General features: G+C 36.9%; 1 protein-coding gene across 1 annotated transcript; it reads left to right on the top strand.

The window, feature by feature from the left end:
* Positions 1 to 9,156: 9,156 nt before the first annotated feature.
* Positions 9,157 to 16,884, top strand: LOC109146643. The gene is made up of 12 exons (XM_019294298.1): positions 9,157 to 9,220; positions 9,335 to 9,469; positions 9,763 to 9,804; positions 10,318 to 10,446; positions 10,514 to 10,688; positions 10,798 to 10,959; positions 11,055 to 11,980; positions 12,089 to 12,851; positions 13,212 to 13,306; positions 13,384 to 14,736; positions 14,932 to 14,988; positions 16,409 to 16,884. The coding sequence occupies exons 1-12, from the start codon at positions 9,157 to 9,159 to the stop codon at positions 16,882 to 16,884; spliced, it is 4,377 nt and encodes a 1,458-aa protein (XP_019149843.1).
* Positions 16,885 to 17,723: the final 839 nt, after the last annotated feature.

The following is a 17,723-nucleotide window of genomic DNA, read 5'->3' as shown; positions in this document are numbered from 1 at the left end:
AAATAGAATGAAAACTACGAGATACACAGTAATTGTTTTCCTCTAATGATTTAGGGACTAAAAATGATCTGTTCTCATATTACACAGGTTGCACCATTTATTTGATGCAAAGCGACAGATAGTTTATAAATTACAGAGGTTAGATAAGCAGATTGTAAACTACTAATGGAAATTCCCATCAAGATTGTGAGATCTGGACAACAAGGTTAGCCCCGTAAGTGTGTACACCATAACGCCTTCATTTGTGGTCTTTGGCAGTAGTGAAATTCAATACTGAACTTTTTTCCTCTCCAAAAGGTTTAATAGTACACTTAATGGTAATGGAAACTCTGAAATCTAATGGCATCAGAAATTCATATCATCATGTGCCATTTCCTTGAAAACAAATGTTAGAATCTGAGTAAATTAATTCAAACAGAAATGAAGTCTATTCAAAGACAGAAAATAATAAATCAAATAAACTGAGATTCAAAAAGATGATTGGATCTAAAATTGTAAAACAAAATACACATATACTAATTAGGTGATTATTGGAATCAAAACTTAATTTCAACATATGGCAGGATTAATGTTGGGAATAAATCCTATCTTTTCAATGTGTCTTTTCTGCTTCCCAATAAAAGTAATCATTAATAAAGGAACAACAAAATTCTAGGGAATTTTATTTTTCTTTAATGTTTGACACTCACATACACTCAGATATTCACATTTAAATGCAGAGTACACAATTCATTTTCAACTAAACTCACTACTGTCAGAAAAACACTTACCAAACATTAAGCAGTTCAAATCAATGAGGAAGTTAACTAAATCAACTGTCATCGGTGCCAAAAGGAAGGATACAATTTCAAATAAAGGTACGCTACTGATCAACATTCATCAAAACGTCTATTACTGTCACAGTTTCTGAATCAAGAAAAAATTTTATTCTCCTATTCATATTGAACTTTTTTTTATCTTGCAATTACAAACTGTATAACTTTAACTCAAATCTGTATGAATTTAAAGTGGTGATTTCAAATCTGTCGAACAAGGATAACAATATAGTAGGGGTAAGTTAAAAAGAATTATTTATTGCTAATTATAGGAAATCTACACATTAGAGACTGCAAATTAATAACAATCAAGTGCAACAGATAACACTAAGATGCAATTTCACCTAGGTTAAAACCCTACCTATACAGACATACAGTTTAGCATACATAATTCGAATTAAAAATCGATTTACATCTAGATTTTTTGGGCAAAAATAGTAAAGATTAAGTAAGTTTGAGTACGAAAAATACTTACCTTCATTCGATTGTTTAGCTCCTTCAAAAGAAACCCTACTGAGAAGGTTGACGCAATTGTAAATTAGCCCGTCTGCGTACATCCATAGCTATGTAATACAGATCTAGGGTTTCTCTAGGTTGCATCCGTAGAAACAACCAACCATCTCAGTAGATCTAGGGTTTCGCCCAATTCTATCTCTCACTCGAAGCCAATCACAGTATAGGCTGCGATCTAATCAAGAAGGAGTTTCGTTTATAAGGGCGATTCCAAATTCAGACGCCATTAACGTCTAAAATATCTGGATTAGATCGATAGATAGAGAGAGATACCGAGAGATAGACAGAGTGATGACATTGTAGAGAGAAGACGATGCGTAGACAGTGGGAGTGATGATCGGATGGTGTCCAGAAGTGAGACTTCTGGACACTTCGATCCTTTTTATTATTATTTTTTGGTATATATATATATATATATATATATATATGTTGGGTAATATGGTTGTAAAATCCCAAAATAATAATAATCCTACGGAAAGATTAATATTATATGGGAAAACAGAAACTAGGAAGGAAAAGGTTGAGTGTTTGGGGTAAAGGCTTTAGCACGAGTTCGAACACAAGGTTCTTTTCCTTAAAACCTTATTTGCTACCTCCCACAAGTGTTAGGAGCGTTGTAGCCTAGGTTTCCCAGGATAAAACGTGCTACGACTCTTTGTTTAAGCACCTAAACAAAGAGCCCGGCGAACAAAACAAAGCTGGAACACAGCTGGGGAAAGAAGAGAGTAGAAGCAGAAGTTTTGAAGCTGAAAACTATACTGGAATTCCTTCGTTTTTCTCACTGTGTGTGTGTAAAAGCTTCTGCCCAACCTCTTCTTTATATAGGGCTCGTTGGAAGGGATAGCATTCAACATGGCAGTAAATTGGGATTAAAACCAATTGTGTAACACCTGTAACGGTCACCCACTAAGTAGGATTAAACTTAGAATTTAAAATTGGAATTAAAACAGTATTAATTCCGTAACAGATGAGTTTAATTTGTACAACGGGCTGAACTTTCGGGTTTCAGACCGTTGGGGTGCAGGTTCACACGAGAGCACACGGACCAGCAACACGAGAGTACATCTCTCGTGTGCACTGTGGTGCAACCCGAGAGTGCACTGCTCTCGTGGTCACAGATGCACGAGAGTTGTGCTCTCGGTGCACCACAACCTCTCGTGCTACACACGAGAGTAGGTGCTCTCGGTTCGGTTTTGACCGAACCAAGTGACTATATCAGATGGAAAATGATACCGAAGTTAGGCATAACTTAGCCCATTTCCGGACGACATTCGTGCCCGCAGGTGCCGGCGCACGCGAGCTCGGGCTTGATTTCAAGCCTTTTTGATGTCCTCTAGTTGGATTTTGATTTGCACCCCCCCCCCCCCCCCCCGCGCGAGAGAGCCTCTATGCTATACAATTCTACAAGTTTGAAATGAGCTCATGTATATAAGGGGGGCAAATCTTGTTTCCAAACCAATGTGGGACAAAGTCCTACATTTTCCCTTCATTTCTCAATTCAAATGGGTCTACTTTGAGAATCAATATCTCATTCACCCATTATCCGTTTTGAGCGTACAATATATCAATCTCTTCGTCTCACTACGAAGAACACGAATCCACTTTGACCCGACCCAAATCGGAAGTGGACCCCACTGATAATTGTACCACAAGGTAGCCACTTATAATGCCATTTTATGTCATTTTTTAAGCTAATTTTCCAGCAATCCCCCACATGAATGAAAAATTGATTTTCGGGGTATTTTAAAATCGGAAACAACTGTGTTCAACGGTCGATCCCTGCATAGGATAGGTAGGGTCACACCCTTTGAACCTTCCCTCGTGAAGATACATTTACTCTACTGGCTGTACGGTAGAACGCGATGTCTTTGAACCGACTGCCGTTTGTGTAGACGATGACATATCTCACACAGGAATCTCCCAACAATGCTTTGTTCTCATGATTGTGCCCATATTGGTCGTGGGTCACCATTCCTGGTTCTGTAAGAGTTTGTGAAGAATTGTGCCCGTCAATTCTCCTTTGAAGCGACCCTCACTTCTCTCTCACATAGGTGATTCTTTTCCGAGTATCCCGCATACTCACACATGTCCACCGACATTCGAATCATTAAAGCACTTAATATGCTATCCTAGTGCGGGAGCCACTGTTTCTAACGAGGAGCGATAGAGAGTCCGGGACCCCCACAGTGACACGCTCCGTTCCATAATTTAGTTGTCCCATTGAACCTAGGTGCCAGCTAGGTTGGGTGTCCACTATAGAACTTTATACCAAGGGCTTTAGACCCATTCCTCGTCTCAACTTCTCCACAGCTATTCTACATAACCCTTTGGTTAGCGGATCCGCTATGTTGTCTTCTGACTTTACGTAGTCAATCGAGACAACACCAGTTGTGAGAAGTTGTCTAATGGTATTGTGTCTACGACGCACATGTCTAGACTTACCATTATACATATGGTTCTGTACTCGTCCAATTGCAGCTTGATTATCGCAATGCACACACATTGGAGGTACAGGTCTTTCCCAATTAGGAATATCCTCTAAAAAATGGCGTAGCCATTCTGCCTCTTCACAACATTTGTCCAAGGCTATTAGCTCAGATTCCATCGTGGATCTAGCTATCACGGTCTGCTTAGAGGATTTCCATGCAACGGCTGCACCGGCTAGTGTAAACACATAGCCACTCGTGGACTTGGAGTCCTTAATGTCAGATATCCAGCTAGCGTCGCTATACCCTTCAAGTACAGCAGGATATCTCCCATAGTGCAGTCCAAGGTCTCGAGTATACCTTAAGTATCTCAGAACCTTCACTATTGCCGTCCAGTGCATGGCACCGGGGTTACTTGTATATCTACTGAGTTTACTAACCGCAAATGCAATATCCGGTCTAGTACAGCTCATAAGATACATCAAACTACCAATAACCCGAGCATATTCTACTTGAGAAATACATTCTCCGTGGTTTTTGGTTAGATGAACGCTTCGATCTAGAGGCGTCTTAGTCCCTTGATGATTATCCTTGATAAATTTCCCAAGGATTTTATCAATATAGTGAGATTGGCTCAACACAAGACCATCAGGTCTTCTAATGATTCTAATCCCGAGGATTAAATCAGCCAAACCCATATCTTTCATGTCAAATCTCGCATTTAACATGGTTTTGGTAGACTTGATCATCCGGTCGTTACTACCAACGATGAGTATATCATCTACGTATAAACAGAGAATGACATAGCCGTCTATCGTTTCCTTAACGTAGACACATTTGTCACTTTCGTTTATTTTAAATCCATTAGTTAACATCGCATGGTCAAACTTCTCGTGCCACTGTTTAGGCGCTTGTTTTAAACCATATAGCGATTTAACCAACTTACACACTTTCCTTTCTTGGCCCGGAACCACGAACCCTTCGGGTTGTTCCATGTAGATTTCCTCATCTAGTTCGCCATTTAGGAAAGCGGTTTTAACGTCCATTTGATGAACTTCTAAATTCCGCAACGCGGCTATAGCAAGTATCATTCTAATGGAATTTATTCTCGTCACGGGAGAATACGTGTCGAAGTAATCAAGGCCCCCGCGTTGCCTGTAACCCTTGATTACAAGCCTAGCCTTATACTTCTCGATGGAACCATCGGGTTTCATCTTCCTTTTAAAGACCCACTTGGATCCTAAGGGTTTACTACCCGGAGGAACATCAACAAGTTCCCAAGTGTGATTCTGTAAAATAGAATCCACTTCACTTTTAATAGCCTCTTTCCACATTGGTCCTTCTGTAGAAGTCACGGCTTCTACATACGTTCGAGGCTCGTTTTCTATCAAACAAGATAGAAAATCAGGTTCGTTTTCTAATAAACAAGTTAGAGTACTCGAATCGTGCTCCAACAAGTAAGTTAGAAAATCAGGACCAAATGATTTTTCAACTCTCGCCCGCTTACTACGTCTCGGCTCGAGCTCGGGTTCTCTCTCGGATTCCCCACTATCATTATCCATAGTTTCGTCAAACATTCGTTTTGACGGACTTGGTCCCTCGTTGGACCTACAGGGAAATACATTTTCAAAGAAAGATGCATTCCTTGATTCTATTATCGTGTTCTCGTGTACGTCCGGATTATGGGACTCGTGTACTAGGAACCGATAAGCATTACTGTTATGTGCATAGCCAATAAAGATACAGTCCACGGTCTTAGGACCTATCTTTACTTTCTTGGGTGTTGGCACCAAAACTTTGGCAAGACACCCCCACACTTTCAGGTACTGGTAGGAAGGTTTCCTACCGTTCCACAGCTCATAAGGAGTCCTATCAAGCTTCTTGTGGGGTACCTTATTTAAAAGGTAATTACTTGTCAAAATAGCCTCACCCCACGCATCTTGAGGTAGGCCCGAACTTATAAGCATCGCATTCATCATATCTTTCAATGTACGATTCTTTCGTTCGGCAACACCGTTCGATTGAGGTGAGTAAGGTGCAGTACGCTCGTGTATTATACCTACACTCGCACAGAAGTCACCAATAGGTGCTTCGTACTCACCACCTCTATCGCTTCTAACTTTCTTAATCTTTTGATTAAGTTGGTTTTCAACTTCATTCTTATAAAGAATGAATTTTTCCAAGGCTTCGTCTTTGCTTTTAAGCAAATACACATAGCAATAACGTGTGCTATCGTCGATAAAGGTGATAAAATATTTATTACCACCTCTCGTTTGTATCGATCTAAAATCGCACAAATCACTATGGATTAATTCTAGTGGTTCAGTTTCCCTTTCAACCGATTTGAAAGGTACTTTTGTTAATTTTGCCTCAACACAAATTTCACACTTGTTATTTGTGTTAATATGAAAGTTAGGAATTAGGTTCATGTTAATTAATCTACGCATAGAATTATAATTAACGTGACCTAGTCTACCATGCCACAAATTGGAAGACTCAAGCAAGTAAACGGAAGTAACTTTGCTTTTATTCATAATAGGCATTACATTGAGCTTAAAGAGCCCATCGGTTACATAACCTTTGCCTACAAACATTCCTAACTTAGACAAAACAACCTTGTCTGACTCGAACACCATGCGAAAGCCATGCTTGTTCAACAGTGAGCCAGACACCAGATTCTTCCTCAGCTCTGGAACATACAGCACGTTGTTCAACGTCAGTTCCTTCCCGGAAGTCATCTTCAGAACCACCTTGCCCATGCCTTCCACAGCAGACTGAGCAGAGTTTCCCATCCAAACCTTCTCGCCCTCAACGGTCTCAAAGGTATTGAACATCTCTCGGTTGCAACACAAGTGCCTTGTTGCACCAGTATCGATGAACCACTCTCGTGGGTTAGAGTCCACGAGGTTCACCTCGGTCACCATAGCCGAAAGGCTAATCTCGACCTCCTTCTGATTGCTTTCTTCAACCATGTTGGCTTCAGAACTCTTGTTCTTCTTCTTAGGAACTTTGCATTCAGAGGACTTGTGGCCAGTCTTGCCACAATTGAAGCATTTACCATGAAATTTCTTCTTGGTAATGCCTCCTTTCGGACCTAGCTTCTGCTTGTCCTTCTTGTTCTTCTTGGAGCCTTTGGCATGCTCTACAACATTGGCCTTAGCGCCAACAGTGACAGTATTTCTGCCATCATTCGTCCTGTTCCCCTCCTCAATTCGGAGTCGCTGGATCAGGTCCTCCAGGTTCATTTCCTTTCGCTTATGCTTAAGGTAATTCTTGAAGTCCTTCCACCCTGGAGGCAGCAAGTGGATAACGGATCCCACTAGGAAGGCTTCACTCAACGTCATGCCTTCGTCACGGATTTCATCAAAGATTAGTTGTAAATCCTCAACCTGACTTAGCACGGTCTTGGAATCAACCATTTTGAAGTCAAGGAATCGGCCAACTACAAATTTCTTTGCGCCGGCATCCTCACTTCGGTATTTATGATCCAAGGCTTCCCACAACGCTTTTGCTGTGCCTATCTTGCGATATACATCGTATAAAGCATCACATAATCCGTTTAGGATGTAGTTTCGGCATAGGAAGTCCGAATCCTTCCAATAGCCAACTGCCATCACGGATTGGGCATCTTGTTCCCTTAATTCGGGAACCTTCTCGGTTAAGAATCTCGCCAAGCCGAGAGTTGCCAGGTAGAACAGCATCTTTTGCTGCCACCTCTTGAAATTCGATCCAATACCGGTGAATTTCTCCGGTCTTTCGGCCGAACCACTCGGTACCGTAGGTACCCGAGTCATGGGAATATATCCCTCAGTGGTCCCACCATCTTGTGAACCAACGTTCACTGGTGTAGCTTGGGAATTAGCAACATTATTGCCATTCCCACCACTGTTGTTCTCAACAACATTCTCCTCCCCGAGAGCTGGCAAAACTGGATTCTCCATTTCTTCTAGGAAATTAGAGACAAACAACCAACGGAAAATATATAAGGTTTTAAGATTGTTGGGTAATATGGTTGTAAAATCCCAAAATAATAATAATCCTACGGAAAGATTAATATTATATGGGAAAACAGAAACTAGGAAGGAAAAGGTTGAGTGTTTGGGGTAAAGGCTTTAGCACGAGTTCGAACACAAGGTTCTTTTCCTTAAAACCTTATTTGCTACCTCCCACAAGTGCTAGGAGCGTTGTAGCCTAGGTTTCCCAGGATAAAACGTGCTACGACTCTTTGTTTAAGCACCTAAACAAAGAGCCCGGCGAACAAAACAAAGCTGGAACACAGCTGGGGAAAGAAGAGAGTAGAAGCAGAAGTTTTGAAGCTGAAAACTATACTGGAATTCCGATGAGTTTAATCTGTACAACGGGCTGAACTTTCGGGTTTCAGACCGTTGGGGTGCAGGTTCACACGAGAGCACACGGACCAGCAACACGAGAGTACATCTCTCGGTTCACCACAACCTCTCGTGCTACACACGAGAGTAGGTGCGACCGAGGTGCGACCGAACCAAGTGACTATATCAGATGGAAAATGATACCGAAGTTAGGCATAACTTAGCCCGCAAGGCCAGCCCATTTCCGGACGACATTTGTGCCCGCAGGTGCCGGCGCACGCGAGCTTGATTTCAAGCCTTTTTGATGTCCTCTAGTTGGATTTTGATTTGCACCCCCCCCCCCCCCCCCGCGCGAGAGAGCCTCTATGCTATACAATTCTACAAGCTTGAAATGAGCTCATGTATATAAGGGGGGCAAATCTTGTTTCCAAACCAATGTGGGACAAAGTCCTACATTTTCCCTTCATTTCCCAATTCAAATGGGTCTACTTTGAGAATCAATATCTCATTCACCCATTATCCGTTTTGAGCGTACAATATATCAATCTCTTCGTCTCACTACGAAGAACACGAATCCACTTTGACCCGACCCAAATCGGAAGTGGACCCCACTGATAATTGTACCACAAGGTAGCCACTTATAATGCCATTTTATGTCATTTTTTAAGCTAATTTTCCAACAATATATATATATATATATATATATATATATATATATATATATATATATAGAATTCTTATTTTTGGTTAAATTCTATATAGGTAGTGGAATATATTATTTTAATATGCTTATTATGTACATATGCTTCTTTATATAGTACGATATTCATTTTTGTTAAATCAATCTTATGTATGGTGTTTATTGTATTTAAAAGATAGTATTTAATTGTAATTTTTGTTAAATTATAATTTTTGTTAAATAAATTTTGTTAAATAAACATATATATTTTAATTTTTGTAGTAAAATAGTTTATAAATAATATATTTTATATAATCATTGGATTAACTATATCTACATCAATAATTATATTACTACTTATTTATTTTTTTGGTTATAAGATCTTTATTGTTTTTATGTCAGAAAATGATGGTTCGGAAATTGGAACATTCAACACGCCGAAACGAATTGCGATTGGTGGTAATTACTTTTTTTCTAATTGCAATGTCGGTTCTATGGTATAGTACATTTAACTTAAAGTATTTATATTATCTTCCTATATTAATGTTAGCATTTTGGAATTTTTTTGTTTAGAGTGTTCAATTGCAGTAGAATTGTCAAGTGGTAGATCTCAGCTGACATGTGTCAATGCAACACCTCAAAATAAGAGCCGTCTTACTGGGACACAGTGTGGAGGTCTTTCAAAACAATCTTTCAACGTATACAATGGTATGAGACGTTATATATCTATACAAATTTGAAAGTTTTTTCAATTTTATTGATATGTTTTATTGTTAAATATGGTTAATATGCTTATATTAGAGGATATGCTTATTTATATAGGACGATTTTTAGATTTGTCATGAAAACGTTACGTGTTGTGTTTAGAGTATTTGATTTAGGGCTGTTACATATATAATCCTTTTATTTTTGCGGTAATTTAGTTTATTTAATGTAACACATGTAATCTGTATTGAATTGGGTTTTTTAGTAATTCTTTAATTTATTGTCTGATTGGACAGAAAATGCAACATTCAACACACCGAAAGTAACTGTTATTGATGGTTAGTCCTTTCATTTTAAATGCAATGTCGGTAGTATGGTATAGTACGTTTTATTTAAATTATTTATATTATATATATTAATGTGTGGTTTTTGTAATTTTGTTGTTTAGAGTGTTCAGTTACAATACAAACGGCAAGTGATAGATCTCAGCTTACATGTGTTAATTCAACATCTCAAACAAAAAAGCGTTTTGCCGGCGGACAAATTAGAGGTCTTTCTAAACAATTTTCTACAATAAATTATATATCTTTAAGCATTTAATATACTATATTTTGAATTTTTATTTGAGATTTAAAACAATTTTTTTTTGTTTAATAGTTTTACAAAATATTACTCAATCAATGACATCGCAATCTAACGTGCTCGAAAGTACCCCTATGGTGTCCAATGAAAGTCAAGGGCCTTTGCATATTCTAACAAATGGTAAAGTTTCTAGATGAATTTAATTCTTTTTAAAAAGTCAATTTATATAAATTGCTTTATGAATATTAACATTTCTTTTCATCTTATAGTTCAAACAACAAGATCGTGCGTTGTTGATTACAATACCTCATCACCAAAGGTTTCAATGCAACGTGGTTTGATGTCAGCATTTAATAGTGTGGTCCATGATACACCATCAAACTCTACAAATGGAGATGGTGAGTATAGATACGATTAAAAACCTTTATTATCTAAACATAGTAATAACATTTGTTTTTTTGGTAGATTATTACAGTGATCTTGGTGATCAAACGTACTCGTGCGATCACTGTGGAGCTATGTTTTGGTTAGAGGAGCGAGTTAATAATTCTAGCGATGTTCGAAATCCGAAATATTCTCTATGTTGCAGTCATGGCAAGATAAAGTTGTCGCATCCTAATATTCCACCTATGGCAATCAGGCAGTTGTTCTTTAACCAGGATCAAAAGAGTACCCATGCATTTCTTGAAGAACATTCGGTCCTTCAACAATATGTTTTGCTTTACTTCCATGGGTGGAAAAATTGACAGGACTGTCAACAATGGTAGTGCACCGCCCACTTTTAGGTTACATGGTCAAAACTTTCACTTAATGGGTAGTTTACTACCACAATCTGGTGAAAGACCAAAGTTTGCTCAATTATATATTGATGATACTCAAAATGAGATAGAAAATCGTCTAACTGTACTTGGGTAAGTTATGTACGCTTCTTTAATTTAAAGAAATGAACATCATTTTTTATATAAAATAGATTATGAAATTGTATGTGTTTGTCTCTTTCAAACAGGGCAGATGAGTCAACGAATACAATGTATCGTGAAATTGTGAAAGACATCAAGGATGCACTGGATGAAAATAATGTTTTGGTCAAGAGTTTTAGGATGGCCAAAATAGAGATGGAAAGTAATCATAGAGCTGATATTAAAATCAAACTCATTGGTAAAAGGAGCAAGGATGCAAGGACATATAACTTGCCACAGGTTGGGGAGGTGGCGGCATTGATTGTTGGTGATTTAGATCCAAACATGGGAGAAAGAGATATATTGGTGGAGTCTAAAGCTGGTCATTTTCAAAGAATAATTGAATTAAATCCAGCATATCTCCCACTGCAGTACCCACTACTATTTCCTTATGGTGAAGACGGATACAGAGACGATATACAGTTTAATAATGTTGAAGGCCGGAGTTCAAATGCACGGAGTAAACTAAGCCCAAGAGAGTATTTTTCATTCCGTTTGCAAGATAGGTTCAATGAAATGTCAACGTTGCTATATGTTAGACGATTGTTTCAACAATATTTGGTTGATGCTTATACCATGATAGAATCAGGACGCTTGGTTTATATTAGGTCTCATCAAAAGTCACTTCGGTGTGAATCATACAAATGTTTGACAGATGCGTTAACACGTGGTGAGGTAGATCCTACTTCCCAAGGAAAGCGCATTATTTTGCCATCGAGTTTTACAGGAGGTGCAAGATATATGGTGCAAAATTACCAAGATGCAATGGCGATTTGTAGATGGATCGGGTATCCAAGTCTATTTATTACATTCACGTGTAATCCTAAGTGGCCTGAGATTGAAAGATTTTTACAACCAAGGAAACTCAAAGCTGAAGATAGGCCAGATATAGTATGCCGTGTGTTTAAAATGAAATTAAATGCACTCATAAAAGACATTAAGAAGGAGAAGATTTTTGGACTTGTGGATGCAGGTATTTATGTGGTTTTATAAATATTACCGAATATATTTCATTGTTACGTATACTTAAAATAATTGACAATTTTTTGAGGGTCTAATTTCACCATCTCCGTATTTGCAGTAATTTACACCATTGAATTCCAGAAAAAGGGATTGCCACATGCTCACATTTTGATCTTCTTGAGCAAGAGTAACTCTTACCCTAATCCTAAAGATATTGACATGATCATATCTGCTGAGATTCCAAGTCAATTGTGCGACCCTGAGTATTATAAAGCTGTAGAAGAATTTATGATTCACGGTCCATGTGGTGCAGCGAGGAAGAACTCACCTTGCATGATAAATGGTATTTGCTCTAAATTCTTCCCCAAAAAATTTGTTGAAAACTCAACAGTGGATTTTGATGGATATCCGATCTATCGGCGTCGAGATAATGGTCATACAATACGGAAGAATGGGATTGACCTTGATAGTAGATATGTTGTGCCACACAATAGACATTTGCTTATGAAGTACAAGGCTCATATTAATGTGGAGTGGTGCAACCAATCTAGATCAATAAAGTACTTATTCAAGTACGTCAACAAAGGGAATGATAGGGTCACAGCTGAATTCTACAACAGTGGGGTGGAAGAATCTACTGGGAAAATTGTAGATGAAATCAAGATGTACTATGACTATAGATATATTTCACCCCCTGAGGCTGCGTGGAGGATTTTTGGGTTTGACATACAATTTAGGAACCCATCTGTTGAGCGATTGAGTTTCCATCTTCCCAATGAGCAATCAAAAATATTTCATGACGACGATTTGGTCGATGATGTGGTAAATCGACCAATAGTAGCTCAAAGCATGTTTACTGCCGGGTTTGAGGCTAATAAAAAGTACGCAGCAGGGAGGCAATTGACTTATTCATAAATGCCAACCAAATTTGTTTGGAAGAATGATAAAAGAGAATGGCAACCTAGGCAAAGAAATTGGGCAATTGGGCGAATCTTTTATGTGCCACCAAATACTGGTGAGATCTTTTATCTTAGGTGTTTACTTAATATAGTTCGTGGACCGACTTCATTTGATGAGATTAAAAAGGTCGATGGTGTTCAATATAATTCATTTAGAGATGCGTGTTATGCCCGCGGATTAATCGAAGATGATAAAGAGTATATTGATGCAATCACTGAGGCAGCAACTTGGTCGTTAGCAAGTTCACTATGAAAGTTGTTTGTTACCCTTTTAACATCCAGTTCGATGTCCAAACCAGAAAATGTTTGGGAGATGGTTTGGCAATACTTATCAGATGATGCTGTATATATTTATAGAAGGAACCTCTCAGTCTCAGGTATAATTTATTTTAATATTATTATTAAAATCTGTGTTTAAAAGCATTACATCTTACATTTGTTTTTTATTTTGTAGATTTAAATATGAATGGATCTCAAAAAAAGAATTTTGCGCTGCTTGAAATGGAGAAATTGTTGAATGTTTGGAACAAATCTCTATCAGATTACCCACCTATGCCAATGCCAGATGGGAACAATGATTGGTTTTGTGGTAACAGGTTGTTGTTAGAGGAAATGTCATATGATAGGGAAGCTCTAATGCATCAACATAATTCGTTGCATCCGAAACTAACTGATGAACAGCTACTCATATACAATAAGGTGATGAGAGATGTTGAAACTGAGAAAGGTGGAATGTATTTCGTATATGGTTACGGTGGAACAGGAAAAATATTTTTATGGAAGACAATTTCAGCAGCTTTACGATCCAAAGGCGAGGTCGTTCTAAACGTAGCATCAAGCGGTATAGCTTCGTTGCTGCTACTTGGAGGTAGGACTGCACACTCCAGGTTTGCTATACCACTTGGTGTTAATGAAGACTCCACTTGCAACATCAAGCAAGGCAGTCCACTTGCTGAATTGATAATCAAATCCAAATTAATAATTTGGGATGAAGCTCCGATGATGCACAAACATTGCTTTGAAGCATTGGATCGCACAATGAGAGATTTAATGCGTTTCAAGAATTCAAGGAGCTCAACAATGACATTTGGAGGGAAAACAGTGGTGTTGGGTGGAGACTTTAGACAAATTCTACCCGTTATTCCGAAAGGTACTAGACAAGATATAATACAAGCCAGCATTAATTCATCTTACTTGTGGAATAATTGTGAAGTTCTTCGTCTAACGAAGAATTTAAGATTGCGAGGTGTTACTAATGAAGACGATGTTGAGAAGTTAGATAGCTTTGCCAAGAGGATTGCGGATTTAGGTGATGGTAATCTTGGTGAAGACAACAATGTTGATTGCAATATAATAATGCTGTCTTCCATTGTATTAGAAAATGAGGTTGATCCTATCAAACAAATTGTTGAAAGCACATTCCCTGAATACCGTTCTGGGAACATGGATGAAAGACAATTAGAGAATAGAGCTATATTAGCTCCAACATTAGATGTTGTTGACGAGGTCAATGAATACATGAATGGTATTAATCAAGCTGCATCAAGGACATATTTGAGTTGTGATTCTGTTTGCAAGGCTGAGGCAAACTTTGATATGCAATCTCAGGTACACACAACAGAATTTTTAAATAGCTTGAGGTGCTCAGGTGTACCAAACCACTCTTTAACGCTGAAAATGGGAACTCCAGTTATGCTGTTGAGAAATATAGATCACTCGATGGGGTTGTGCAATGGTACAAGGTTAATAGTAACACAATTGGGAAATCATGTTATTGAGGGGAAAATCATAGCTGGCAATAACGCAGGTACAAAGGTTTTGATACCAAGGCTATCTTTGACTCCTTCAGACCCAAGACTTCCATTCAAGTTTCAAAGAAAGTCATTCCCACTTATGTTATCATATGCAATGACAATCAACAAAAGTCAAGGTCAGACACTTTCACATGTTGGTTTGTTATTGAAAAAACCTGTTTTTAATCATGGCCAATTATATGTTGCAGTATCTCGGGTCAGTAATCCGGATGGTCTTAAGGTCTTAATTTGTGGGGAATCTAGAGGTCTTATAAACAAGACCCAAAATGTAGTTTATAAAGAAATCTTTAATAATTTGTAATTGTTTGAAGATATATACAAAATATATATATACAATATAATAATTAAGTTTGAAGTGTTTATAAGATAACTTAATGATTTGTTTGATACACTTCAAACTTAATCTCTCAATTGCTTATTCATCAATTTGGTCCTCCAAAACAATTATTTTTAGTCGATTTAGTCCCTCCAGTCGTCTTCCATCAACAATCCGGAGGGACTAAATCGACGAATGGAGAGACTAAATCGACTAAAAATAATTATTTCGAGGGACCAAATCGATGAATAAACAATTGAGGGACTACATTGACAGTTCGCTAATAATTGAGGGACCCAATCGTTGATTAACTCTTTATTTTAATTTTACATTTTTGGAAGTGTTAAAGTTAATATCTCTAAGTGAATCCAAAATATATATATACAATATAATAATTAAGTTTGAAGTGTATCATTTAAGAAATTTGTTTAGTTTTTTTTTTTAATTATTTTTTTTTATTTTTGAGGAAATATTTGTTTAGCTTAATTTGTGGAATTAATGTTATGCATTTATAAGAACAACTCATGGTGTTCAATATAATAATCATTGAACAGTTCATGGTGTTCAATAGTATTAATAATATATTCATGAAAATGTTGAGACAAACCAAGTACATTTAGTATAAATCGAAATCAAGCAAGGATAACATCAGAAACATAATCTATCCAACTCATTTCCTCAATTGCACTATATAATATTCGTTTTTATAATTTATATAATTGTATATCGATATAAATATTCTTAAAATATCATAACAAATCCATTCCGTGCAATGCACGGGTAAAAATACTAGTTGTTACTAATGATAAATATTGTAGTACTTATAACTAAAAGGGAAAATCATTCGTTTGGTTCCTCAATTGTTTTGAAATTGTCAATTTAATCCCTAAATTTCAATTTGGTTGAATTGAACCTCTAAATGTTTTAAATTTCGTCAATTAAATTCCCTCGCCACTGTTTTGGTTACTAACGACGGACTAACTAAAATGATCCTGAAAATAAAATCTTTCTAAAATCCCATCGATAAGATCATTCCATATATTTGGTCTTTGTCCATTGAAGATCAATGCATTTGAGTTCAGATGTCCTTCAATGAAAAACAAGCTACACATATAAGTCATTCTTTGAAGATTCATAAGACAATCTCAAACAAGTGTGACTCAGATTTTACTACGTAATATATAGGGTACTGTAAATATTAGGAAACTTTCTAAGGTTATCCGCACTCATGTAATTTTCTGCACTTTCAAAATGTTCAATCACAAAATTTGTAATTTTTACTATTCACTATTCATCTATGCAATTCTATATCTATCCCTATATCTATTATTGTCAACGATTTGTGGTAGAACATAATATTCAAATCCCAGTTTCGACTTTTATTGTTGAAGTTGACGCCTCCCTTTCACAGACCACAAATTCTGGATTCTATGGTGTTGTTGTATTACCAAATAATAGTAATTTTGTGGCTGCAAAATTTGGTCCCATTCGATGCTTAAATAATCCCAATCTTGCGGAGGCAATGGCAACGAAGGGGGCTCTTTCATGGATTCTTGTACAAGGTTGGCGTAATGTGATAGTTCGCTCTGATTGTCAGATGGTGTGTAAACTTCTCAACCAGGACTGTTCGGATTATTCATATGCAGGTTGTGTTGTAAAGCATTGTCAGAATCTCAAACAACACTTTGAATCAATGTCTATCAAGTATGTTTCTCGATCAGTGAACAAGTATGCTCATACTTTAGCTAGGACTGTGAGTTCTCAGTCTGGTCATATTAGTTGGTTTTCATCTATTCCTTCTTGTATTAAACGTTTTATTTCATGATATTAATACTATTGTTTTGGTTTAAAGAAAAAATAATAATAATAAAGTCTTTGGTTTCAAAAAAAATCTATGCAATTCTCTCTCATCTTTCAAAAATAACATTACTATCACATCAACTTATTAAAAAAATTATTATTTTTATCAATAAAGTATTAATAATAATTAAAATAATAAAAAAGTAATAATTTTTTTTAGTACTATTGACCCTTTTACATGGAACGTTATGCTGTGGATACGTGTTCACCATGCGCATGGTGAATACGGGGTAGATTCATAATTTCTATGCTGTAGATTTATAATTTCTATACTGTAGATTCATAACATCTATATTGTAGATTCATAATTTGTATACCATAAATTCATAATATAGTTATGTGATTTGTGAATACAGAGTTCAACAATTGGGATATATGAACATCGATTCATAATTTCTATACTGTACATGGGGGTAGATTCATAATTTATATACTGTAGATTCATAATTTTTATACTGTAGATTCATAATTTCTATACTGTAGATTCATAATTTATATACTGTAGATTCATAATTTCTATATTGTAGATTCATAATTTATGTATTGTAGATTCATAATATATGTACTGTGAACACGAAATAATGCGATTGCGAAGAGCGAAACGTTATTAACAACAAATAAAAAACAAAATTATTCTTATGGATCTACCCCTGTGTCCACCATGCGCATGGTGAACACGTATCCACAGCATAATTTGCCCTGTTACATGTAGTATCTGTTTATGTATATTTTCTCAACCTATTAAAGTCCAACGAGTCAATATTGTACTTTCTCAACCTACTAAAGCCCAACGAGTCAATATTA

The sequence above is a fragment of the Ipomoea nil genome, unplaced genomic scaffold (assembly GCF_001879475.1).
Source record: "Ipomoea nil cultivar Tokyo-kokei standard unplaced genomic scaffold, Asagao_1.1 scaffold1936, whole genome shotgun sequence".
NCBI classification, from domain to species: Eukaryota; Viridiplantae; Streptophyta; class Magnoliopsida; order Solanales; family Convolvulaceae; genus Ipomoea; species Ipomoea nil.
The sequence above is the reverse complement of the archived record's forward strand: the minus strand, read 5'-3'. Positions and strand labels throughout refer to the sequence as shown.